The sequence below is a fragment of the Drosophila navojoa genome, chromosome 4 (assembly GCF_054131105.1).
Source record: "Drosophila navojoa isolate 15081-1374.11 chromosome 4, UAZ_NAV_1.0, whole genome shotgun sequence".
NCBI lineage: Eukaryota > Metazoa > Arthropoda > Insecta > Diptera > Drosophilidae > Drosophila > Drosophila navojoa.
In genome coordinates this window covers 17,885,159-17,910,361 of record NC_142892.1, presented here as the reverse complement: position 1 = coordinate 17,910,361, position 25,203 = coordinate 17,885,159, and the positions used below count along the sequence as shown (strand labels likewise).

General features: G+C 40.1%; 6 protein-coding genes and 1 long non-coding RNA gene across 7 annotated transcripts; 3 read left to right on the top strand and 4 right to left on the bottom strand.

Moving 5' to 3' along the window:
• Nucleotides 1–426: 426 nt before the first annotated feature.
• On the top strand, nucleotides 427–1,489 carry LOC108651627 (reticulon-1-A). Its single transcript, XM_018101445.3, has 2 exons — nucleotides 427–1,015; nucleotides 1,074–1,489. The coding sequence occupies exons 1-2, from the start codon at nucleotides 562–564 to the stop codon at nucleotides 1,400–1,402; spliced, it is 783 nt and encodes a 260-aa protein (XP_017956934.1). The 5' UTR covers nucleotides 427–561; the 3' UTR covers nucleotides 1,403–1,489.
• A 5,787-nt stretch (nucleotides 1,490–7,276) lies between these two features.
• Nucleotides 7,277–9,239, bottom strand: LOC108651624 (uncharacterized). Its single transcript, XM_018101442.3, has 3 exons — nucleotides 8,625–9,239; nucleotides 8,105–8,567; nucleotides 7,277–8,034 (listed from the first exon to the last, which is right to left on the bottom strand). The coding sequence occupies exons 1-3, from the start codon at nucleotides 8,984–8,986 to the stop codon at nucleotides 7,618–7,620; spliced, it is 1,242 nt and encodes a 413-aa protein (XP_017956931.1). The 5' UTR covers nucleotides 8,987–9,239; the 3' UTR covers nucleotides 7,277–7,617.
• Nucleotides 9,240–10,532: 1,293 nt separating this feature from the next.
• Nucleotides 10,533–12,274, top strand: Polr3D (RNA polymerase III subunit C53). Its single transcript, XM_018101441.3, has 5 exons — nucleotides 10,533–10,873; nucleotides 10,937–11,310; nucleotides 11,369–11,443; nucleotides 11,499–11,914; nucleotides 11,979–12,274. Exons 1-5 carry the CDS (start codon nucleotides 10,539–10,541, stop codon nucleotides 12,171–12,173), a joined length of 1,395 nt encoding a protein of 464 aa, XP_017956930.3. The 5' UTR covers nucleotides 10,533–10,538; the 3' UTR covers nucleotides 12,174–12,274.
• On the bottom strand, nucleotides 12,209–13,130 carry mRpS26 (mitochondrial ribosomal protein S26). Its single transcript, XM_018101447.3, has 2 exons — nucleotides 12,827–13,130; nucleotides 12,209–12,768 (listed from the first exon to the last, which is right to left on the bottom strand). The coding sequence occupies exons 1-2, from the start codon at nucleotides 13,033–13,035 to the stop codon at nucleotides 12,336–12,338; spliced, it is 642 nt and encodes a 213-aa protein (XP_017956936.1). The 5' UTR covers nucleotides 13,036–13,130; the 3' UTR covers nucleotides 12,209–12,335.
• A 169-nt stretch (nucleotides 13,131–13,299) lies between these two features.
• Wdr92 (dynein axonemal assembly factor 10) lies at nucleotides 13,300–14,712 on the top strand. The gene is made up of 2 exons (XM_018101443.3): nucleotides 13,300–13,713; nucleotides 13,772–14,712. The coding sequence occupies exons 1-2, from the start codon at nucleotides 13,439–13,441 to the stop codon at nucleotides 14,622–14,624; spliced, it is 1,128 nt and encodes a 375-aa protein (XP_017956932.1). The 5' UTR covers nucleotides 13,300–13,438; the 3' UTR covers nucleotides 14,625–14,712.
• Nucleotides 14,658–17,571, bottom strand: LOC108651621 (tetratricopeptide repeat protein 27). Its single transcript, XM_018101438.3, has 4 exons — nucleotides 17,250–17,571; nucleotides 16,808–17,184; nucleotides 16,240–16,742; nucleotides 14,658–16,172 (listed from the first exon to the last, which is right to left on the bottom strand). The coding sequence occupies exons 1-4, from the start codon at nucleotides 17,311–17,313 to the stop codon at nucleotides 14,705–14,707; spliced, it is 2,412 nt and encodes an 803-aa protein (XP_017956927.1). The 5' UTR covers nucleotides 17,314–17,571; the 3' UTR covers nucleotides 14,658–14,704.
• A 2,591-nt stretch (nucleotides 17,572–20,162) lies between these two features.
• On the bottom strand, nucleotides 20,163–24,055 carry LOC149091461 (uncharacterized). Its single transcript, XR_016196798.1, has 2 exons — nucleotides 23,902–24,055; nucleotides 20,163–20,673 (listed from the first exon to the last, which is right to left on the bottom strand). It is a non-coding gene; the product is annotated as an uncharacterized LOC149091461 (long non-coding RNA).
• Between the last annotated feature and the right edge of the window lie 1,148 nt (nucleotides 24,056–25,203).

Below are 25,203 nucleotides of genomic sequence, written 5' to 3'. Positions count from 1 at the left end.
AGTCTCAATAGGATCTGTCGGAGTGTTAAACTTGACACTTGTTGGCGCAATAGATCAAAAGCGGCAAAACTGTGCGTGAGTGCAATTATTTACCCAAAAATATATATTACGTATATATGTGCATGCATATATATTTATAAGAAATGCAATCAGCCTTAAATAAACATATTAAGAATTTCATTCTATGCAAATTAGACATGAGCTGAAGCCCCAAGGGAGTACATATCACAGAGAACTTGCTTATGCTAAGCACACAGAAAAAGGGTAAAATATATAAGAAATTACTTGTAGCTAAAGCAGAATCTTGGCAACATATGGTCTCTGTTGAAAAAGGGAAATTTGATTGCCTAGCAAGCTGGCTCTGACTTCAGATCTGCTATCAATCTAGTAAGCGAAGTTCCCTCAGTCCTATTTGCTTTGTTCACATTTTGATTTAACTTCATTTTGTTTTTCTTTACTTTTCAAATCTCATATAATAGAAATCACAGTTAGCATCTCATCTGCTGCCTGGAGTAGATTTCAGTACTGAAATAATTTGATTTTAAGCTGACTACATAAAGAATGGATCAAAATATGCCTGATGCAGTGACGACATTGCAGGCGCTCGTGCTCTGGCGCAATTGGCGCAGGACAGCGCTGTTCTTTATATTCACATTGACTCTGCTGCTGGACATGTCCACCAATCCGGTGATTAGCGTGCTAAGCGTTGCTGGCGCCATAACCATATCGATAAACATGTCCTATTGCTGCTACGTCTGGGCCATGCGGAAGCTTCACAAAAGCTCCATTACGGATCATCCGTTGAAGCGCTATCTCGACATGGATTTCACCATCTCAAGGAAGACCACCGAGCAGCTGGCTCATCTCTTTATCTCCAAACTGAATCCGATACTCTTGCAGTTGCGATCGGTCTTCCTAGTGGAGGATATGGTCGACTCGCTGAAGATGCTAATAATTTTCTGCTGCCTTAATATTGTGGGCGACTTAATCAAGGGAATGACTCTGCTAGTAGTGGGTAAGTGCCTGAGTATGGCCTCAATTGACCTTTTCTCTAACTGGAATCTCTCTTCCAGCTTTCATCCTACTCTTCACCTTGCCTAAACTATACGTGTCGAAGAAGAAGACCATCCATAAAAAGCTCGAGCAATTGCAAATGTTCAAGGCTCAGCTGCTGTCTCCAAACCCTAAGATGACTACAGTTCCCACTGTTGCAGTGGATCCCCAAGTGTTCGACCCGGATCTGAAGAAGATGAGCTGTGTAGAGAACGACATCGACAACGAAATCGACAATGAGCAGTACGATACTTGTGAGCAGATTAGCACACCGGACCTATCATCGGACTACAACTGGCAGGAGAAGAACATGCCGAGCGAGGGGGCTCTGCATTCTAAACAGCTCTAATTCTTTTTGATTATTTTTTAAGCATTTGTTTACTTGAGGCTCTCTGTAAACGCAGACGAACGGAATAAACTTAAATTCTACGTGAAAGCCTCAACATGGTCGTTTCTAAAATATAAAATATAAAATATAAAATGTAAAATATAAAATATAAAATATAAAATATAAAATATAAAATATAAAATATAAAATATAAAATATAAAATATAAAATATAAAATATAAAATATAAAATATAAAATATAAAATATAAAATATAAAATATAAAATATAAAATATATAAAACATAAAATATAAAATATAAAATATAATATATAAGATATAAAATGTAAAATATAAAATATAAAATATAAAATATAAAATATAAAAAATAAAATATAAAATATAAAATATAAAATATAAAATATCAAATATAAAACATAAAATATAATATATAAAAAATAAAATATAAAATATAAAATATAAAAAACAAAATATAAAATACAAAACAAAAAAATAAAAATATAAAATATAAAATATATATTTCGAAAAGTTTTTTTATGTTTAATAAATAAATGCAGAGTAAAGCATAACTACTGAATTCTGTTATTAAATTATTCTCTAATGAAAACCTAAGCTAACTTTACAGACTCAACGATATCCCTAACAGTTATCAAAAGATATCTCTAACTGTTGTCCAATCATAATTAATAGTAAAATCCAAAAAGACATTTTCCAGCCATAAATTCTGCATTGTTGCCCACAAATGTCAAAAACCTTTTCACACATTTTGAGTTATCCAAGCAGAGCAGCGCAGAGCAGAGCTGTAGCCCCTGCTCCAGGCAGTTGCTGCCGGCTTTGGCACTATGAATAACATTTATAGGGAAATATATTTGCTACACATTCCCGAAAAACTTTCAAGCCACTTTTATGCTGGCGACGATGCGTTTTTATGCGTCAAATTTGCCGGCTGGTCTCTCGCACAAAATGTCGTAAATGTGCTGCGAGAACCAGAAGGGTCGTCCCTTTATCGATGCAGTGCAGCACAAATTGTAAATCGTATGCAAAATGCCATTAAAACTATATACGCATACATATATATATTTGACTATATATGTTTGGCAAGTACCAAACCGCAGCGTCTATGGCTGCGTCTATAAAGCGGACGCCGTTAAAAAGCTGACGAGCTCTAGGTCCAAGAGAGGTAATTAGTTTTTTGGCCCATGTCTGTGGGCCACATAAAAGATGTCTCGTTACAGCCACGCCCAGCCCAGGGCAGCCAAGCCGCCCCTTGTAAGCCATTAAAACCCGCAACCACTAGAGCAATTCATCAATCAGTTAGCAGCGGATTCGGCTCGGACTTGGCGCCATTCGCATTTCGTATCAAAATGGGAATTTGTTTAGTTTTTATTACCGCGCGTAAATGTCATAAAAATCTTGGTATTCTTTATTTTTTTTTTTTTTTTGTAAAATGCAGTCAGCGCATATATGTTTTTATGGTTTGGCGCTTTTAAGGTAATTGCATTAGATTTATTTGCGCACTTGATGATATTTTACATCGACAGTTTAGTTTGGAAATGGAATGGTAAAGGCACATAAGCAGAACATTGACAACTATATGTCATGATATACATACATAGAAATCGTATATAAATATATAAGATATGCACATGTATTTAAGTGAAATATTAAATACACGATTCTGGGTGTTTTCCAGTCGAACATTTCCTGCTAAAATACGTTTATTTCTTAGATATATAAATAGGTTGAGCTCTATATTTATAGTGCTATATTTATAATACTACAAATTTGTTGGTGGAATACATGAGAAGAACATGTAAATGAAGTAGAGCTATAAGTAGACTCTTACTTCTAGATGCCATAATGTTAACGACACTAAAGTGAACATATTCTACACACTTAATTGCCAGTTTTTACGCTTAATCTAAATTTGTTATAGACTAAAAACATGAATAGGTTTCTTAATGTTTCACAATTGTGATTTCTCATGCAACAATGAATAGAAACAGAAAGAGAAACATAAAGAGAGTGGGAGAGAGAGAGAGTTTACGAGCACTTTGCCTACAAGAAACCCAGAGTAAGTCCAATCCAAATCTGAATGACTTTGCAGTCGCAGGCATTAGCGTGGAAAATTACATATGCAAATCCCACATAATTATCAGGAGTAGCTCTTATGATACGACCACTTGCTCGCCGAGCTTAAATGCAAATAAGAAAATTGCGTTAATTTTTCATAGAGCAGCGAGGCAAGTTGAGTTGAGTTTTCCTTCAGTGGCTCATTTATCAGCGTTGTCAGTGGAGTCCGCGTTGGCAGAATTTGAATATAATTTGAAAACGATGACAAAAGCTCTTTTCAGTCTAAGTAATTATGCACACATGTGTGAGCCGTGGTAGGTGGGCGGTGGGCGGTGAGCAGGGGGATTTGGATGGTGTTACATAGTGCAAGAGACGTAACGTAGATTAAAAAACATTAACACTTGCTTACAAATCAGTCAAGATAAATTGTCGCATCATTAGTCATTAGCTGTTTGTATATAGAAAAGGTCTGTTCCTAAATCCCCAACCCTGAAGTGAGTCTCAGACTCTCAAATGGTAATCATGTGTGCTTGCTGTTTGCTATAGCTGTCCAATTTTTCACCAGCTATGAGGGCTGAGGGGTTGAAAGGAGGCTACGACATTTTCCATCCATAAGAGATACCAGGCATTCATATGCAAATTCTCTGTGGCTTCTTTTGTTAACTGAAAATTATTTATTGCAAGTCATTAGCTTTAACTGGTGATGCACAAGTACAGCTTAGCTTAATAGATCTAGCATTTAGTTACACTCAATATCTGCGTCTATGTGTGTGAGCATTATGAAGTGTTTGACGCTTTTTTAGATCAGCAAACCAAGAGGACGTAATGCTTCAAATCAGAATCATTGAATTGATATGTAAATAAGAGTGCACGAGTTTGATAATAGCAAGTGGATTATTCCATGAGTACCCCTCAAGATTATTTGCAGAAAATCTCGATTTCATTTTATTCTATTTTAAATGGAATGGGTAAAGGCATTCAAGAAGTGAAGAATTTCTTACTTTACTTTGTGCTATTAATATAATATAACTAATGTGACTTATGAAATGGGAAAATAGTCGTTTAATAGATAACTTAGAAAAGTTATCGATTGAACTATGGCCCCATATCGATTTTAATTGATTTCTTGTATAAGTTAAAGATTATATCCAATATTTTTAATCAAAACTGAAAACAAGAAATATATATATATATATTCTGCTAATTTTCCTTGTTCCCCTCGAAATTTAAATTCAACAAAATACTAAACACTTTTAAAGTGAACAATATTCCGAAAAAAGTGCTTTAAACTTCGTTCGATTCATATAAGCTCACATTGAATTAGAAACTCATAAAACAAGCGAGAATAAGCCTTAGAAAATCCTTTAATGTGCCTAATTGAAACTGTCAGCCATTAGACAGCGAATACCCAGAAGAGATTTGCCAAACCGAAGATTTATGGTGTGCCAAAATACATTTGTGTTACAACGACTTTAGTTTTATTTGAATTCCGAGCGGACATGCGAGTCTGTGAGAGGATGTGCCCAAAGTTCATTAATTATGATTGGAGACAGTTGTACAATTAATAAACGCAGTTCGCAGTCCGTAGTGAGTAGCCAGAGAAAGCTCACTGCGGTCGATTGGGGTCCACTGAATGGGGGTTGACTATATATGCACGAGTCCATACGATAGTCAGGAAGTTAAGTTCTCGCTCGCTGTTTTTCTAGGATTGTGTTTGGCTTTGTTTGTGTTTTGCTTGGCGCTTTGCGATTATGATCGGACTTTGATTTATGGTCTTATGTGCAAATTTATTGCCTTTAATTGTGTGCACGTCGCTTACTTAAGCTGAGACTCGCTCTCACTTTACTCTCACACTCTCTGTCCCACTCCTGCCGAAGCGGTGTTAGCTAATTGAAAAAAACTGTGATAAGAAAATAATCGCAAGATTTACTGAGCCAGCAACAAAATTTATACCCATGAGCAATGGATAAATATATTGATATAGAGTTAGGCAGTAAATGCCTAAATGTAATTGCTAACAGATTACTGTAAATAACAGTGAGGATTTACATATAAAACAAGAAACAGAGTGAAATTACCTTTTCAATGATTTTTAAAATAAATATAAAATATAAATGCAATAAAAACAATTTGCAAATACAATGTGAAACGAAATAAAATAATTGCTCATCAGAGTCCACAAAGTTTTGATATAAATCCATTTACAGAATTACATTTCTCAACTCCACTCATGCAAATTGATAGAAACATGTAAGAGAAACAAACCCCTTGAGCCAATTTTGGTAATCGTAAGCCTTAATTAACATTCAAAACAAACAAATGAGTGTGCGGCCAAAGCCAACAAAAAGCACGAGCCAACCCTAATGAGAGAGCCCTGACAAACACCTCGAAATGCAAGACGAAAGAAAACCATAAATCTATTTTGAAATGCAGCAGGCAGCAAGCAGTAGAGAGAGAGAAAGAGACAGAAACAGAGACAGACAGTTGACTATTTGCATTGGGAGAAAGGAAAATGCCCGGCAGCAAAGTGCATGCAATGGAAGGGGAACTTAAGTTGCATCAACTGCAACTGCAACTGCAACTGCAGCGGCAGCGGCAACGGCAACGGCAGACAGTAGCTGTGAGGGTCAACTTTCTGGAGCTGCCAAAACAAATCTACTTGCTGTCAAAGTTGTTGCACCTATGCGTAAGTCGGGGCACATCCCTGCGAATCGCCTTTCAATTAATGCATAATTCTCCAATGTCATGGCTGGGCAGCCGCTTTGTTGCTGCTTTCATCTGCAGTCGGGTGGGCGGAAGGGGGCCGGGGGTTGATTTTACTTAACGCCTCGCCTCAGCACTTAACTTCCGTTTCCTGTTACTTTGCCAACGGCGTTGCAGCCACACAGAAGGGGCCGAACGAACTGCAGGGGCTGGGAGCTAAGGCATTTGCAACTAATTGAAAGTGCAATGTGATGCTGCAGAATGCAATTAATGCCTTCAAGCTGCAGACGCCGGACTGTATGCCTTTGATTTGCATTGCCCCACCATGACGAGCTGCAGTAGCCAAAAAAAAAAAAGGGGCAGAAAGACAAACTTGGTGCAGGAATTTCCGCTGGAGTCAGCAGCCATGAGAGTAAATGAAAGCAAATACGACTCCAATGAATCTAGAGAACTTCAAATAGAAATCCATGTGTATGTACAGACTCCCAGAAACCCAAGAAAATACTATGCAAAGCTGACTAAAGCACTAGATGCGTGGACTGGGACTGAGCTGCTTGCGTTCGGGCAAAACAATAAATTGCTTTTTAAACACTTACAACTTACACGTTGCAGGGTGTCAAGTGCATTTTGGACTGCTTACCCCAGGCTGCCACGTTTCCGCTTGCCGTTGCACGCTTGGCTTAGCCTCGCTTGCGAAACTGACAACTTTCTAAGAATAACTGCAAAGCGATTTGCATATTTTGCACCTCAACGAGAGGGGAGAGGGGCGGAGAGCGTGGAGTAAGCGATGCCAACTTTATCGCACTCAATGCAGCCAAACAAGGCTCACACACACGCACACACATGCACTCAATTGCCATCTCTTACTCGTAAATCTTGGCCAGAAACTTTGGCAGACACGAAAATTTATTTATAAACACAACAAACCGAAACACTTGAGTAATGCAACTTGTGTAGCTGTCATAGCAATGGCAATAGCAAAAGCTACCCACAGCTACAGTGAAGTCTGCGCTCGAACCCAACAGCAGCTCATAAGAGGCACATGTCATGCCCTCTTTACTTTCAACAGCGCCTGCTCGAGCTCCAACGGAGTAAGCAGTTAATAGTTCAAGTCTTTGTTTAGCAACTGATTTGAATACGTATGTATATAAATCTTTTATTAGTTTGAATAAGTTTGTGCAAATTCTATTCTACTCAGTGCTATATAGTTATGCCCTAATACTATTTATATCTTGGAAGAAAACTAGAAAATAGTTAGATCTCTTAAACCAATATTGCTTGAAGTGGTAAACTAAATTACAAAGACACAAACAGAGATAGATTGAACTCTCTCTAACTCTCTCTAACATTACAAATTGAACCTCACCACAGTTGAATCGTCAACTATAAATTAAATATTATTAATAATACAAATGCAAAGCTGTCAAATAGTTGCCCTCCCTACAACGGATCTAATATGCCCTGCTCATCAAAGTAGGGCAAGATTGCTTTCAGTGTCTCCAGCACACGCTCGTTGGCGAACAGCTGGCGTCGTTTGGCCAGTATAGCCTCGGAGCTCATGAAAGTGGCGACAGTAAAGTCCTCGCCCGCCTCCTTGGATGCACAGCAAATGGGCAGCTCACAGACGACGGCATAGTAGGCATAGAAGAGACACTGGCGCATTTCATCAGCCAGTTGCTCGTAGCTCAACGTGTTGCCGGTATAATTTAGGGCGGTCAAAGTCTGGCAGAGGCTTTCATAGTAACGCTTCAGCAGGTGCTCACGGTGCTGCAGCAGCACATCCAATTGCAAGCTGGTATACAGAAAGAACTGGACATCGATTGCGGCGCTGCCAATGAAACAGTTTTGGAAATCCACCTGAAAAGTAACCAAAGTGCATTGTAATTTTATGAAATCCTGTATATATCATAGATATGTATGTACTCACAATAATAGCCTTCTTCTCCTCAGCATTGATCATTAGATTGTTCAGCCAGAGATCGCCATGCACTATGACTGGCATTGCCGTATTCTTGCCATTCACCACAGTTTTTATGCGCGTTTCGTACTCAGCCGGAAGTTGAGCTCGCATTTTGTCTGCTATTTTCGACATGCCCGGCAGCTCGGCCACCACGTCTGCGCCAAAGGCCGTACCATTCACCACGATAACCTGGGCAAAGGGATCATCAAGGCCCTCAGCATAGTGAGAGGGCGACAGCTGGCCCACCAGTTCCGGCTGCTCGTGCAGCAGCAGCATCGAAGCAGCATGAAACTGTGCCAGTTTGTGCACACAAATCTCAGCATCCTCCAGATTCAAGCCTTTTTGGCGATTCATGGACGCATAGCCCAGTGCGCACAGATCCTCCAGCAAATAGATCTCTTTTTTCGGCTCACGCTCCACAAAGAGACAGCTGAAAGTAAACAAATATTAAAATATTTCTAATATTGCTGAGGGAGAGCTCACTTACTCAGCGCTCAGCTTGTGTTCCTCCAGCGAAGACTTTTGCAATATCTTTGCCATGGCGGGCAATATCTCCTGGAACATTAGCTTCTCATTGGAGCCCACCTCGGCCACAATGGGCAGCAAATCCTTCAGCACATAGTTGCCTTGCTCTAACGGTGCATCTTCGCTCTTGCGAAATTCAACTTTTATCCGATAGATGACGCTGCAAAAGTTCTCTCCACGCTGCGTAATTGGCTCACTGTGAAAGCTCTCCACTCGCAAGCTTTCACTATTGAAAGCCAACGCCAAAGCTTTTGCTATATAGTCTGCATCGTGATTTGTTGAGGTAGCCGCCTCTGCCTCTGTCTTCTCGCCAGTTGGATCCATGTTTTTTGCTTTTAAATTTTTGTTTTTTGGGTTTTTTTTTTGTTTTGTTTCAGCTACTGCCCTCGTATGCGTCCGTCCGCGGCGAGTGTTTCCGAAATACTAGCGCGCAAACTTTTGCGGCATTATGAAATTCACTACTTCCCCCGTTCAATTGAAAGACCTGAGCTTACCCACGCTTATCAGTTACGACATTAGTTGTTTTAACAGACATATAACAGAGAATTACTGAATCGTCTCCCCAACAGAGAGAAAGAGAATAGAAAAAGGGAACTACTCTCAATCCATTGATATCAGCCAAGTCAAACAATATTGATAAGAACTAATGCAACTAATTCTCTTTTTATTCAAATATTTTTATCGTACTCAATCAGTTAGCATAAACTATGCAGACAGAAAGGTTTGTTTGTTCAAAGTTCACATGGACTATGCTTTATAGAGGAACAGCCCATAAGTCGTTATTGACAGTGATATATTAGCAGGTGTGTGCCTAATAGTATTATTAACGGGTTAACATGTTTCTATTGAACTTTGCCAACAAGATAGAACAGTTCGATTTCGAACTCGAAGATTAGATACCTGGCTAGACACATAATACAGAAATGATATATATTTATTATCAGTCATTTCTAAATCTTGAAAGGATTATCAGTTTAGTTTAGTGTAAAATGAGCTTAGTCAAATAGTAAGAAAAATAAAATAAAATTAAGCCCATTTGCTTAAAAGTTTACGTGTACTCAATTAAGAAAGAGAGACATGGAAAGCAATTGTATCAAATTATAAACACGTTTGTAAACATATGGTATTAGCATCGAGCATAAATGCCACATAGTAGAAGGCGTAATACCCTGTATTCTTACTGAATTTGCATGTGTATAAGCCACAGAGATATATAAAATTCATATTGCATATTAGATATAGATATAGATATAGTATAGGTAATATTATTTAGGTATGTACATACGGAATTATTATGTACATACAGAATAAATATATATGTATTTAAATATGTACTTACATTTACAGAATATTCAGATCAATCACAAACTCTACACGCAAATGCGATTTATTTTTACAAGGTAATTTTTAGCATGAGCTTGCATGTTGCCAAGCAATAACACACAACACAAACAACATCACAGCATCAATTGCATTTAATGATCTTATATTTTGAACAAAAATAATCAAATCGCCAAGCCGCCAAAACGATTGTGCTATTTATTTACTTATCGATATATTCGGCTTTATTTCTTGAAAGAACACAATCAGCTGATCGGAATCACAGCTTAGCCGACGCGCGACACGAAAATCTGTAATTTGAGGCGTATTTGATGTGAACAGGTTACACTAGCACACTGAACATTTATGTGGATGCATGACACTACTTTATACATCACTTGAAACAATAAATAAATAAATATTTACACACAATAAGCTCAAACGCCGCGCAGATTGCAAAGCACGCAGTACAAACTGCCTTGGATACGGTAACACTGGGTATGTGCGGCGATACATCGGTTCGCTTTGCACGTTTATCGGCATGTGCGTATATGGTATGCATTTTACAGTACTGTTTCAATTAACCTCAATCATCGTCAAATCCCAGCTCGTTGAATATTTTAATAATCAACATAAATTCTATAGTCGATTTCTGTGGCCGCATTTGGCCAGCGGCAGTGCCGAACGGCAGTTAACAATGCCAGCCAAGAGAGCGTCAACAGTGGCTCAGCCAGCTACCACAGCCAGTACAACAACAACCCCACTGAGCAACATGTCCAACGGAATGTCCCGGTTAACGCCAGCTCGAGATCTGACCCTGGGCGGACGAGGGGCAACGACGACTAAAAAAGTATTTGCACCCAATTTAAATGCTGTGCGAAACAAGAACATGTGAGTAGCTTTTGGCCAAGGAAATTCGAGGATTGAAACTTATGGAAGTAAAATTTTCTACAGCAATGTCAAGACATCTAAGGACTTTACCCAGCCTCGTGGTGGTCGCCGTGGTGCTCGTGGCGCTGCTGGTGTAACTCGTGGTCGTGGCGCTGGCAATGGCAGTTCAACACTCATTCAAACAACTGGCGTTTTCTCAGAAGGCGCTGGAGCAGTACACGTACGAAAATACTCGAGCGGCGGCGGCGGCGGCTCGTCCTATGCGCGTGGCGGCGAAGAAGTGGCGGTGCCACGAAAGCGCAAGGATGATAAGACACCCGATCAGCGAGTACGCGAGCTAGTCGGCAGCGATGCTAGCGAAGACGACGAATCCGAGGAGGAGGAAAGTGACCTTGAAAAGACTGAATTGGACTTCAAACCGGTGATGCTAAAGGAGGGTGAGTGGACGAATTCTTGACTAATAAGCTAATAGCTATTAAAACTCTGCATGTTCAGGTCTCTGGAGCAGCCAGAAGCTAAACTTAAAACAGGAAGCTGCAGTCATACCAAAGGAAAATGCGGAAGCAACAGGTAGGCAGAAATTTTTAAAGCATTTTCCATATAGTTTCATGTTTTCCTTTCACAGACTCCTTGGCTGTGGCGCAGCATTTACAGCAACTGCACGTGCAGTCCAAACCGGAGGATCCACCCGCACAATATGGACGCTATCCGCGCAGTATTGCCGCCTTTCTCGACGCGCCCCAATCGCAACTATTTATCATGCAGCTGCCCAACGTGCTGCCCTGTGTGACGGACGAAGGGGAAGAGGCAGCATCAGCAGCAGGCACAGAGCAGCCAACGGCGAGTGCTGCCGCCTCAGAGCAACCCAACAGTCCGTTACCCACATCGGGAAGGGAAGGCACGCCCAAGCACAGTGTGCTGACACAGCTGGAGGAGGGTCAAATAGGCAAGATATTACGTTATCGTTCCGGCCGGGTTAAGCTTCAGCTGGGTGACACGCACTTCGATTTAGATTTAGGCTTAGATTCAGGTTTCCTTCAGGTAAGTCGAAAATCAATTAGCCTCATTTTTCGTGATCTCAAATTAAAAAAATTGTGTATTTCAGGAGGTCATGTCCATCAGCAGCAATCGGGAGCAAAGGAGCGGCAACATGATAAATCTGGGCCCCATCCAGGCCAAGCTCAAGGCCACACCCGATTGGGAGCATCTCTTCAAGCAGCTGGATGCAGATGCTCGGCGACCCAAATCCGCAACGTCTACATTAGCCACAGCAGCAAAGGGATCATCTGCTGCCACGTAGCACTCGCTAAACTCGACAACATTATTCAATTTAGATTTAGTTTAGTTTAAGCGCATGTAATAATTTTTGTAAATATAGGGCGATTAAGTTATTTAACTGCATATTGATAACCGAGTAAACTCTATTTTTTATATATGTAACGAAACAAGTATTTCCCTAGTCCTAGTTGCTTTGCGGCTGCGTGTTACGCCCCTTTATCATGTTGCCCGCCAGATCGATGGCAAAGTTGTGATCCACTGGATTGGCCAGCGCCGTTTCAATAGCCTCATCCAGATTTTCGCGTGTAATGAATGATTTGGACTGTTCAATCTCGTAACGTACGCGCTCGTCGGCTCGCTCGCGCCGCTCCTCCTCACGTAATTTGCCAGCCTCGAGGCGCTCTTGCACGTAGGCTACCTTCTCTTCGCGCTCCTTGGCCAAACGCACTTCTCGCTCTTTGGCAATCTTGGCGTTCCAAGCGGCGTTTACCTCGACGCAGCGTTGGAACTCGGCCTCCTCCTGCTCGGGCGTCAGCACTATGTGATCCGCAGTGGACGTCTCCTGCTGTCGCACTACCTCTTCTCGCAAAAATTGACGCACTGACCGCAGCTGGGTTCTGTATGACAAAAAGTGATAATAAAAATGAATGTTTTTCTCTATCTTGGTATGCTTACTTGTAGTGATTGTGCAGCCGCATTAACTCCGTCCGCTCTTCCTCGCTCTGCTTCTTGCGCTCCGGCACGCGGAAGAGCTTGCTCTTGGCCACAGGCAGCCAGCGCGGTTTGCGGCGCCTCCTGACGAATTCCAGAGCAAAGTTATTGCTGCCTGTTTTGACAGCCGCCACAGCGGACTGATTGAACAATTGGCAGCCTGCGCGCAGCATGTTTTCTTTTAAGAATTCAACTCCTTATATTTCTGCGCTGTTACGGCATCAAACCACGTTCGATAGTCTAACACGAAATATCGATAGTTTAGATACTCAGAATAAATTGAAGTCCATCGGAAACTGGTATCGTTTAAATTACAAAATAAAACACTTAATATATAAAATTATAAATAAATAAGTATTAATAGCCTGCCAAAAGCACAATATCTTTCGAAGCACCCTTTCGGCATAATCGATATCACTTCACTTCACGTGTTATCGTACCGGCGATTATTATTTGGCAGAATGTTATCAAAGGAACCATGGCAACATTCCGAAAACAAGTTGCTTTTGAATTTTCATAAGATTCGAAACTCCACATTTAAAAGACAGAATTGAATATAATAAAAAAGCTAACGTCATGGACAAGCCACAGATGATCGAACATTTACACGAATCCGTGGCCTACACGGTATACGACACCAAATGGATACCCTTATCTGCAAAATTTGTCGTGCTGGGCTCCAAGCCCAATAGCCACGGCATATTGGACATTTACGAGCTGAACGAAGATAAGCTCAAGAAGGTCAAGTCAGTGGAAAAGAAGGCGGCTTTCAAGTGTGGTACCTTTGGCGCCTCCTCGCTGCGCAACCGGCACATGGCCATTGGCGACTTTGAGGGACGCCTCCAAGTGCTGTAAGTGGATAATTAGATCTATAATAGACGCAAGTACATATATAGTCCTCCCACACAGTGACCTGGAGCGCCCCGAGATGGCTGTATATAATGTAAAAGGCCACACGGGCATTATAAACTGCATCGATGCGATTGGCGGCACCCAGCTGGAGTGTGGAGCACCGGAAATTGTGACTGGCGGTCGGGATGGAGCTGTCAAAGTGTGGGACATACGCCAGGGCCAGGAACCCGTGGTGGACATATCGCCGCCCTCGCAGATGGGTGACGGCGTCAATAGAAGCAATCTACGGCGCGACTGCTGGGCACTTGCCTTTGGCAACACCTACAACGCTGAGGAGCGCCTCATTGCGGCTGGCTACGACAACGGGGACCTGAAGCTGTTCGATTTGCGGGCCATGGGCGTGCGCTGGGAGGCAACCATTAGGAACGGCATCTGCGGCCTGGAGTTCGATCGCCGTGACATACCCATGAACAAGCTGGCCGTGACCACATTGGAGGGCGGTCTTCTAGTCTACGACATGCGCACCCAGCACCCCACTAAGGGATTCAGTTACGTGGAGGAGCGCAATGCTGGTCGCAGCGTGGGCTCCAATGGCGTCATCACTGGCCCCAAGGCCACAGTCTGGACCGTGCGCCACGTACCGCAGAATCGCGACGTCTTCCTGACGGGCAGCGGCACTGGCTCCATACGCCTCTGGAAGTACGAGTACCCTGATCGACGCGTTTTCCAAGATGCCGATGGCAACAAGGAAGGCGTCGCCGGCAAACTGCATATGGTCAGCGCTGTAACCCTGAGCTCCCAACCCGTGCACAGCTTCGACTGGCATCCGGACAAGCTGGGCTTAGCCGTTGCCGGCGCCTTCGATCAAAGCGTGCGCGTCCTTATCACCACTAAGCTAAATACGCTTTAGAATATAGAATATGGAATATCATAGAGGAATATATAGAGTATAGAGTATATTAAAGATGCTTTAATAAATCTTATCTACATTTACTTGACTTTCATGCGCTGGGACACAATATTGGCGAGCTCGGTGTTCCGCTGCTCCATCAGCTCCATTTGGTTCGCATGGTCCTTGTGACGCTTCACCAGCCCAATGCGTCCTAGTGCATTGAGGCAGGAGGTGGTCGTTAGGCGGCAGGAATTGAGCTGCGATGTTACCATGGTCTCGCTCTCGTCCGCGGCATGATCCTTGATGGCGGCTATTGATAGCTCGGCTGCCTCCAAACACAGATTGATCGCTTTCTTGGAAAGCGCCGGCTGGCTCGCCCATTCGCGTTCCTTGGCCGTGTAGGCGCGATAACACTTGACCAGTCGCTCGGCCTTCTTCAAAGGCGTCGCTGCCACCAAGGCCGCAAGTTCCCAGACCAGGGGCTCATTGCCGTGCTGAATGCACTGCTGGCCCATCATTTGTGTTAGGCGGCGACGCAGCGAACTGGACATAGCTTGCGACGTGGACTCGGACTCCATTTGCCTGGCAACGCCGTAGACAATACGCGTGAGCACCTCTTCGTCAAGGAAATGCTGCTTGAGCTGACCGAGCTGCTGGTACGCACGCATCGCATCCTCCCAGTGATTGGTGTCCACCGAGACGAGCAAATAGTTCTCCCACACCTTCCAGTTGTTGTAGTTGCACTTGAGCGCCTCGCCAAGCAAACGGTGCGCCCGCTCCTTATCGCCCAGCTTGATGAGCGCCTTGGCCAGGTTGTTCCACGACTCAAATCCATTTGGCTCCAGGTGCGTGTAGCCCAAATACCACTTGACAGCCGTTTCCCAGCGCTCCAGCTGAATGGCAGAGTAGCCACAGCGCAGTAGAATAGGCTCCTGCAGCGCATTGATCTCCAGCGACAGCTCGTAGTGATCGATGGCCGCTGCATACTCGGCGCGCCTATAGAAATAGTTGCCCCAATAGGCCTGAGCCTTGCCGCTGGTGTGCTTGGAGTACTCCCACGCCTGCTCGTAGTACTGCGGATCATCGACTGCATCGCCCAGCAAACAATAGAGGAGCACGGTGGGCTGCTTCTCCAACTCCTGACGTATTATCTCAGCCGCCTTGTGGCGCAGCTCCAAGCTGGTGTAGCACTCGATGACCTGCTGCCAGGCCTGGATCTGCAGGCACACATCCAAGGCCGTCTTCGTCATGCCAAGTGACCGCAACAGATCCACCAGTTGCAGTTGCACCTGCCACTTGGGCTGCAGGAACGAGGCGAAGCCATACGAGAGCCGCTCACGCAGCGTATACTTCTCCACGTTGTCCAGCAGTTTGACACACTCCTCGCACTGCTTCCAGCTGCGCTCCACGGTGCGCCGCTGATTGGATTCCTGAATGCAGTTCAGCAACAACGCAGATTGACGCACCTGCAGAGGTCCATGCTGCTGATAGAGCAAGGTTCGCGTATACGGCTCCAGCTGTTCATCTGCCAGACGATCCTTGGGCTGAGAGCGCTTCAGTTGTTTGCTGAAATCAAAGGAAATAGTGTCAGTCAGAATTACGAGAATAGATATGTATTTCGATTCATACTCACACCTTGGCCAGCACGAGAACTTGCAGAACGCTGGGCAGCGTCATCACCTCGTTGTCCTTTGGGTCTATAAATCGAACACGTTCCAGGCGCGTGTCGTCCTCCAGAAGCAGCAAATGTGGCAAACTAGTTGTAGCATTGCTCAACTCAGCTTTGGGCAAAGTATCCTCCTCCGATTTCTGGTTCACTTTCAGACAGAGCTGTGGCAGTGCCTGCTGCTGAAACTTGGTGCGCAAGCCGAGCAGACCCTCAACATTTAATTCCACCTGCAAATGCGCACAGAGCTGATCCAGCACCTCGGCTGCCATATCAGAACGATGGAACTGCAAATAGCCGTTGGCTAATTCTAGCAGCAGCAGCGCTTGTAGCTCCAGCTGAGCGAAAGCAGATAAATGGGGCCGCAGCTCAGCTGCTGCCAGCTTGAACTCCTCGTACAAAGCACTCGCCAGGTCGTCCAGCATGTGCTGCTGCAGGCAGACTAAGCGCAGGCGCCACCACCAGATAACCTGCAGAGTAATAGTAGTAAAGATTACTCTCATTCTCAATCCTAATCCACTCTAAGTGAACTCACCTTCGATGCGGGCTGTGCAGCGCTCAGAGCCTTAAGCATTTCCTTAGCTATGAGCAACAATTGTGGAGTTTTTACATTTGGATTCAGCTCTTCGCCGCTGGCCTTCAACTGCTCCATCGCCTCCCTCTGATCCAGATTCAAATCTTTCAGTATTTCTGTGCATCCTTCCAACTTATCGAATGGTCCAGTGAAATTATTTTGCACAAAGGCGAAAACCAATCGTAGGAAGTCATTTAGCAATTCTCTTGCCTGCTCGATGCTTTTTAGCTCCAGCTGACCGTTGCCTTGCCAGCGTTTTAGTATTGTCTGTAGTTCGTCCACTGACCACAGCTCTTGGCTGCTCCAAAGTTTTTGCAGTCGCTCATCAGCCGGCAAATCTGTGCAATAATTTTCTCTTTAGAATAGTAATAGGCAGTCTTATATTTATAATTTTATTTCTTACCCTCAATGTGCTGTGCATCACTGAAATTGCACAGAAAATATTCACTCAACGAATCTTCTAGCATTTTGGCATGGAATGTGTTCGCTGTGCAATAATTTAGCGTCCCACGTGCGCGAGAACTCTTTGACAACTAATTAACAGCTATTACCAATTGCTAAAGGGTAACACAAATATAAATTCAAAGCACTGTTGAAAGTCACAGCGGTTCCAATATATTGAATGACAATATGTGCTTTTAATCAAATCATACAAATTAAGACACAGACTAAATAGTAAATCCGCCAACTGCAGAAATAAATGCTTATCGATAACTTTCGATGAGCTATCAACAAAAAGGTGGCGGCTGAAAGATATGTGTAATCGGAACATATGTTCTTCCAAACTATTAACATCAAATGTTAATTAAACTTTCTATTTAAAAAGAAAATAGTAAAATATTGAACTTATTTGTATATTGTTGTTCATAATTATTAGGTTTAAATTGTATATATAATCAATATAAATATATCTTTTGTATCATCATTTTTAGTATGTTGGTATTTTTTAATACTGGGCACACTGTGATAGAGTTGCGATATACTTTAATAGAATTTGAAATTGTCGTTATTTAAAATTATTTTAAATGTAGCAAAGACAAAACATACATTATTATTTTTTATTAACCGAATGAATATTTAAAATGGATTTAATAATGGACAAAAGTAGCTAATAACTTATATTATATAATATTTTTAGTAAGCCCACATTTGATATACAAATTTGGGAGAATTCGCACTATAAGATAAGATATTACTTGACGAAACCTAGTTACAAGTTCTACTCAACGAAAACATATCGACTAACATCAGTTGCGTAAATATCGAGTGTTTTCCATTGTTGTATATTTATTTTATATCCCAATAAGCCAACATATGTTTATTTTTATATATTCATTCGCTTATCGTATTCTTAGACAATTTGCATAATTGCATGCAAGTTCACATTTCAATTAAACCGTCTGGCGGCGTCTGCTGTTGATAAAAATAAAATTTCGAATTTCGCAAATATCTCAAAAGGCACATGAGACATATAAATTGCATATATAATAGGTATACGTACGAAGGTATGATATACACATAGACAGAGAGACAGGGTATACCTGTGGCTTAATTGCAATTATAATTCCCTTAGCTCTAATACACACATTCATACATTTCTACATATATATATGTACACTCTCCGATGAATGTGTTGCGTGTGTGCATGCACATTTACACTTACACAAAGAAAGCCAAAAGCTTTTTGCAATTTTTTACGTCGTAGCCGGCCGTAGCTTCTAAATTTAAATTTCACGGTCAAGGTCGCGTTTGCACCCGCTGCCAACGTCGCTGCTGACGCCGTCGCGACGACACGTCGCATCGTTAAGCGATGAGTCGAAATATGTATATTATATCCAGAGCTAATGTACAATTGTGGGCTCTGGAAAATTTTTAAGTATGTTATAATTACAGTTTAAGAATTTATTAAATTCTTCTTCTTTATATTTTTTTCTTAAATATATATAATTGTTTTCATTGAGAATTAATATTAATTAAGATTTTTTATTTTGTTTAAGATTTTTTTTAACGTATTTCTTATAATGTTACACGCAGTAAAAATTCAAATTTATTGAGTTCACCACAGCTGCAGAGCTTTTGCCTTTTGCGCTCTTCTCTTTATGCCGCTCTTGCTGAAGCTTTTATTGTGCTGTTTATATGCTCTGCTCTTAGTTTGTGCTTGGCCGCTCTTTAAGTTCGCTCGTTCTCGCTCTCTCTCTCTATCCCTCTCTTTCGCGTGTTTTTCTTAGCGCCCATTGCCGGCAGCTCTTATCATTGCGTTGCTGTTGCACGCCGGCTTCAAGTGCTTTCCCTGCCGAGCACCATATCGACGCATGCAACTGAAGTTTGGCTGCGTCAGCGGCACTCGGCTTCTGCGTGGACGACGACCCAAAACTGCAGCTGCAGCTGTTGCTCCAATACTTGTGTGTGTGTCTGTGTATGCGTGTGTATCCGTGAGTTCATGTAAATAGATATGCAAATTTAGTTGCATGCACGTCTATTGCAGGTGACTCATATTATTTATAGGCATGAAATGCTGACAAATTCAAAGAAATAGTATAAGAATGTTGTTTATTTTTAGCTATAATTTATTTAGTCTAATTTATGTCTTTCCGCATGCAAGGAAATTTAATTAGTCTAATTAGCAAGTGTCGCTAATAACTAATGTTTATATACAATAAATATTATTAAGTATATAAATAGAAAACACTGTAGTGTTTATTTGAACTAAAACCAATTTTAATTTAGATATATTTTAATTACATCGAAATTTGTATTATATTCAAAGATGTAACACATATATTTATTTGAAATAAAAGTTAAGTTAAATAAAACTTATTACACATTTTATTACTATACTAATAACATTTTTATAAATATACATATATAAATAAATATTTAGTTATGTTTATATATTATTATTATAATGGTATCAAATGCTCAAAAATGGATTAAAAACAAGTATGTATTTCTTAAAGAATTATTTGGATTTTGTATTTTATGAATAATAAGAAATAATATTTAATAATTTAATTTAATAATAATAGTTTAAAATTATTTTTATACATATTTAAAGTTGTTTTTATTAAAATATTCTTTAAATATTTATTTCGATAAACATTTCTTAAAAACAAATTAATAATATTTAAAATTCATCTTTTCTTATTCTGTTTGGTCAGCTAATTTGCATCTTGTTTAAATTGCAAATTATAAATTTTAATAATTATTTGGCTGAGCGAAACCAGTTTGTTAATTCATTTGAAGCATTTACTGACTCACATTTCACATTTGATAATATATTAGTATATTTGTTTGTGTTTTTCTCTCTCCCTCTCTCTCTCTCTCTCTCTCAAGGTCACGCAGGCAATAAATGCACAAATAAATATAATTTAATAACTAATTTAATTGCTGAAGCAAATGGCGAAGCAGCCAGCCGCCAGTTATTTGCAACACCTGTTCAATTTATAAATATGTATGCATACATACATATGTATATGTATATGAATGTATATTAATTTTGTACTGCTGCCGTCGCAACACTCTCACATTTTCCTAGCCCACTTTTGCCCAAACCTCTATATGAAAAGCCAAATTGATGTCAGCAGAGGCAGAGCATCTGCAGCAGAGGTAAACGCCGAGGCAGAGGCAGCAATAGCAGCAGCAACAGCAGCAGCGGCTGCAACTGCGGCAGTGGCATTTCCATTTTCACTTTCACAGGCCGCAACTTTCACAGCTGAGCCACTCGCCTCCTTTCCCATTTGCGAGCTTTGTATCACATTCCGCACGCGGCGGCGCCACAATTCGAATTCGGTTTCAGTTTCGGATTCATTTTCGCTTGATGAGCTGAACTAAATATTTAATTGAAATTGAAATTTAATTAGAATTAGGTTGAAAGATCAATGTACTTAAATAAATAGTGCATAATAAAAATATATAAATATATAAAAATATAAATGTAAATATATAAATATTATTGATATTGATATTATTGATATTCCAGCAATTAAATATTATTTGATATTAGAATAATTTTTATTTTTTTATGATATTTTATGATATGATACTAATACATTTATTTTATTTTAATTTTATTATTTCATTAAAATAAATTATACTAATAATAAAGATTAAATAATTTAATCTGAATCACTATTAATAATATATGTATATGTTTATGTATATTTATATATTTTTAGAAGAAATAAGAATCTATGAGGTAGTGGCTGTAGTGAAAAATATATGCTAATGATGATGAAGATGAGAAATCGAAATTGTATCCACATGGGCATCTAGCTAAGAACTACATATATCTTTATCTAATGACTACTCTAGCTGATCATATATTACATATTAAATTTATTTGGCTTCTAAACTGTACAGAAATTCCTTTGAGCTGGCATCCCCTTTAAAAATTTACGACATTTGCCCTCAAAGGTCTTCACGATAATAGTTTCTTAATCGAATTGAATTAATCACATTTCTAATATGTTGTTTCGTTCGATTGCCTAAATGTGTCTAAATATGGGCAGCGCATGCTAAAAAGTTCTATTGAAATTTATTCATTTCGCACTTAATTATTCAAATGCTCACACGCGAGAGGAGCTAAAGAGCAGAGGAGCCGCAGAGTGGCAGAGGAGAAGACGCTGACCTTGGGCCGTTTTGGCTACGCCGCTGCTGCTATCGCTGCTTCAGTCGCTGCTTCAGCCGCTGCCTACGCTGACGATCAAATAACGCGTTGGGCAGCAGAAAGCAAATGCCAAAATATGATCATAAATTCGAAATGCTCGTACATCTACTCGTATTACCCAGAACAACAGATTTATAGCTTATACAATATAGTATATAGTATGCTTATATACATATGTATGTTTATATGTGTGTGTTTTGTTTATGCACTTGTGTGTGTATATATTCAAACAGTTTTCAAAAATAGTTTTTGTTTTGAATAGAGCGAATAACAAAATAGTTGCACAAAGTGCGCAGTTTGCTTTTGGAATAGAGCTGCCTCGAGATTCCCGACTCCTATACATAGGAGTGACATCACGTGTCATAGGATCAGATCACCACTAGCTTGAGCTTTGCGCTCAATGAAATGCTTATCTATCAGAATTTCCTTATATATGTACATATAAACATACGTACATATATTTCCTATATGCATTTATTCTAATACATTTATTCCCTCTTCAATGCATTTCCAGCTGATTCGTTAGTTTCATTCGAACTTCATTCAAGTTTCTTGTTTGTGACTTTGCTCAACTTCCGATTAACTTTGAAATTTCTCACTCGCATAATATTTCCACCTGTCAGCAAATATTTGTGCACAATCTACCGAAGAGTCTCCTGCCAAGCCCCCTTAGCCATAGTTGAAAACCTGTTCTACGATTCACAATCAATGGAAATATTCGGGGCATATTATCAGCTTGAGAAAACATGTACATATACATACATCTATAGTCTAAGCTAAGGTATATTAGCTACACATACAAGCTTACATGCACCCATTCAAGCCATCATGCATGAACCCATATTTCCCGTTTTAAGCCTCTCACTGACACCTTTACAACACCATTTACAGGGCATTGACTAGTCCATCACCATGACCAGCTAGTCGCTCCAACTTGTTATTTCACATTTGTTTTGTTCTAAGCAATATTCGCATCTTGACCTTGAACAATTATTGTTTATTAATATTGCTGTTTGCTGTTTTATTTAATTTATTTTTGTATTTTATTATATATTTTTTTGTGTTGTTGCTACACAGTTAAATATGTGTCTATGCATATATATGCAATATGTATATGTGTATTTTAAATACACATATTTATTTTATTCTAGTTTTTCTTATTATTCCCGTTTCAAATACCCTGTAAATGTAGCAAATAATTAAATAAGGCAGTTTGACGGCTATGCAAGAATTTCATAATGATGAAGAGCTCATGGAAAGTTTCAGAAAAGCAACGGCATACCCTATAAATTGGAGAAATAAGCAAACACGTTGCGAATAAATAAGAAACCCTTTCCAAATATGTGAGATACAAAAAGTCTGTAAAGATATATACATACATATATACTTCAATTGAAATATAATGATAATTTTATAGACTTAAATATTATTCTATATATATAGGATATTCTTGATAGCATTAGACATGCTATTAATATATCATTTTTCATTGAATAAAGTAAATTTGAAATCGAATAATCGGATTTTAAATACTTCTATTCTTAGTTAAAAGAGATTAGAATTAAGATTTCATAATTTTAGCCGGCGACTCTAAACTAATTTTCAAAAATTAATGATTTGTTTCTTTTAATTTATAGCGTATCACTTAGTCGACGTCCATGTTCTATTTACACTTATCTTTGGTGCTAGTTTCGGGTTTCGCCTCAGGCAAGATGTATTCCAACTAAGTGAACTCGTTCCCGCCTAGCAACAAAAACAACTACAGAGTACGTATAGGTATATATTGATTTTATATTTATATATATATTTATTTGTTTATAAACATCTATTGAGCATTAATCAATTTGATACGCACACGTGTCGATCTTTTGTGAAAATGTTCACAATATTCATAATTTAACGATCTGTAAATCAAATAAATAAATATAAAAGTCGACGCATCTGGATCTGGACCTGAAATGTTGATGAAAAACCACAAAACGTGCGATTTGCAACATAAATTTTGCTGCTACAGTCGATCAATAAAAATGTTCTTTATAATTTATGTGCGATTTTAACGGCGAGGAATAACAAAAACATTTTGAGGCACTCGCCTTCATCACAGCTCTCGATTTAAGTGGAGCGTAAAACAAGCGGGTAGCATGAGCTCAATAGACGGAAGAAGGTCGCTGTGATTAGGGTAACGCCCCAATTACGCATCTCGCAATAAAAGTATATATTAATATGCAACGTATAAAAAAATATACGATATTCAGTGTACAGCATAAATGCATCATACGATAAGCAACACAATATACAATATTCATAGAACTTTAATTATACGATATTCGATATATGATATACGCTCTTCAAAAATATATATACAGCACACATATATATTCCTACCTACTTTCTGCCCCGCCCCCCAGTTCAGTTCTGATTTGAGTACACGAACTGTCCTTGAACCTCACTGCATTCGTAATGCTCTGCACTTTACACGAAAACGCAGCCCAAAGTGAAATTTAAGCGCAGCCATTAACGAAGTAACGAGCGCGACTATATGATACCCTGTATGGAAGATCTATTCACATCTGAGTTAAAATGAAATAAATATTAGATACATATGTACATACATCATCATTATTAATCATTATCAAGTATTATCAAGTCTTGCCGGATTTTCCAAGTTTTTCGCATTGTGTGCACTGCCCAACCCTCTGGTCTATGTGACCCTCACTCGCTATACCTCTACAGCATATGTGCATATACATATAAATGTACATTTGTATGTATAAACAACGCAGTGTCAGGCACTTTATAATTTTGTCAAGGGTTTTCGATTCGCAGAGTCCGCATTTTTACAAGTGTTTACGTGGAATACACAAAGTCGCCTTCAACGTTGTGTAAACACCTCTATATATAGATTGCATATCATTACATATCTGAAATTTGTATCTATTTACATGCCTACAAATCGAAGCAATGAATAACCTGAGAATATTTCAATAGAGTAAGGTCATTTGATAAAGTTGAATATTTTCGTTTGTAGATGGATAAAACTTTCTATAATTACAATGAATATATTGAATCCATCTCTTACATTTATATATCTATGCATTCTATTGCATGCTGGGTATCCCCTAGTCGATTTAGAACGTATTTCTCTTATGTATAATTTGCAATTTCTCGTCAATTGACGAAAATGAAAATCAAAAATTTGACTATCTACATATTTATACATGTAATTGATATTTATTTATTTATTTTTGGGCGTGCAATTCACGCCGCCGCAACCGCCGTCAGTCGATGCGATTGCATTGTTCAGCATTTAGCGACAGTTACTCACGCCGCACAGCGCATTCGCACGTTCTGCGCTTACGTTCTGCGTTCCGCGTCCCATGCAGCTTTCGTGTGCACACTTCATACGTCATACGTATGTGTGCATACGTTGTACGTCAGGCGTCTGGCTGTGTGTCTCTCTTTCGTCCATTCCTCCTCAATCTTTCTCTTTGGCTCAGCTATGTATGTATGCCTGTCTCCCTCCCTCCCCTTGACCCTTACGACTGTTATTGTGAGTTATTTGCGTCGTCGCCTGAGTTTAGCGGCCCTGTCGCGCAATTTCAAGGACGCGCCGCTTTGTTTTGTGATTGTCTGGACTCTCGCTCTCGCCATGGCTGTCGACCCTCTCTGCCTTTCACTCTCTCGCTCGGTC

What these genes read in the sequence shown, in the direction of transcription:
- Wdr92 (XM_018101443.3), top strand. Translation starts at nt 13,439, where the DNA reads ATGGACAAGCCACAGATGATCGAACATTTACACGAATCCGTGGCCTAC. An exon ending in GAGGGACGCCTCCAAGTGCT is followed by an intron (nt 13,714 to 13,771) that starts GTAAGTGGATAA and finishes CCTCCCACACAG; the next exon opens with TGACCTGGAGCGCCCCGAGA.
- mRpS26 (XM_018101447.3), bottom strand. Translation starts at nt 13,035, where the DNA reads ATGCTGCGCGCAGGCTGCCAATTGTTCAATCAGTCCGCTGTGGCGGCT. An exon ending in CGGCTGCACAATCACTACAA is followed by an intron (nt 12,769 to 12,826) that starts GTAAGCATACCA and finishes TTTGTCATACAG; the next exon opens with AACCCAGCTGCGGTCAGTGC.
- LOC108651621 (XM_018101438.3), bottom strand. Translation starts at nt 17,313, where the DNA reads ATGCTAGAAGATTCGTTGAGTGAATATTTTCTGTGCAATTTCAGTGAT. An exon ending in CTGCACAGCCCGCATCGAAG is followed by an intron (nt 16,743 to 16,807) that starts GTGAGTTCACTT and finishes ATTACTCTGCAG; the next exon opens with GTTATCTGGTGGTGGCGCCT. An exon ending in GTTCTCGTGCTGGCCAAGGT is followed by an intron (nt 16,173 to 16,239) that starts GTGAGTATGAAT and finishes CTTTGATTTCAG; the next exon opens with CAAACAACTGAAGCGCTCTC.
- LOC108651624 (XM_018101442.3), bottom strand. Translation starts at nt 8,986, where the DNA reads ATGGATCCAACTGGCGAGAAGACAGAGGCAGAGGCGGCTACCTCAACA. An exon ending in GAACACAAGCTGAGCGCTGA is followed by an intron (nt 8,568 to 8,624) that starts GTAAGTGAGCTC and finishes GTTTACTTTCAG; the next exon opens with CTGTCTCTTTGTGGAGCGTG. An exon ending in AGGAGAAGAAGGCTATTATT is followed by an intron (nt 8,035 to 8,104) that starts GTGAGTACATAC and finishes GTTACTTTTCAG; the next exon opens with GTGGATTTCCAAAACTGTTT.
- Polr3D (XM_018101441.3), top strand. Translation starts at nt 10,539, where the DNA reads ATGCATTTTACAGTACTGTTTCAATTAACCTCAATCATCGTCAAATCC. An exon ending in GCTGTGCGAAACAAGAACAT is followed by an intron (nt 10,874 to 10,936) that starts GTGAGTAGCTTT and finishes AATTTTCTACAG; the next exon opens with CAATGTCAAGACATCTAAGG. An exon ending in TAGATTCAGGTTTCCTTCAG is followed by an intron (nt 11,915 to 11,978) that starts GTAAGTCGAAAA and finishes TGTGTATTTCAG; the next exon opens with GAGGTCATGTCCATCAGCAG.
- LOC108651627 (XM_018101445.3), top strand. Translation starts at nt 562, where the DNA reads ATGGATCAAAATATGCCTGATGCAGTGACGACATTGCAGGCGCTCGTG. An exon ending in AATGACTCTGCTAGTAGTGG is followed by an intron (nt 1,016 to 1,073) that starts GTAAGTGCCTGA and finishes TCTCTCTTCCAG; the next exon opens with CTTTCATCCTACTCTTCACC.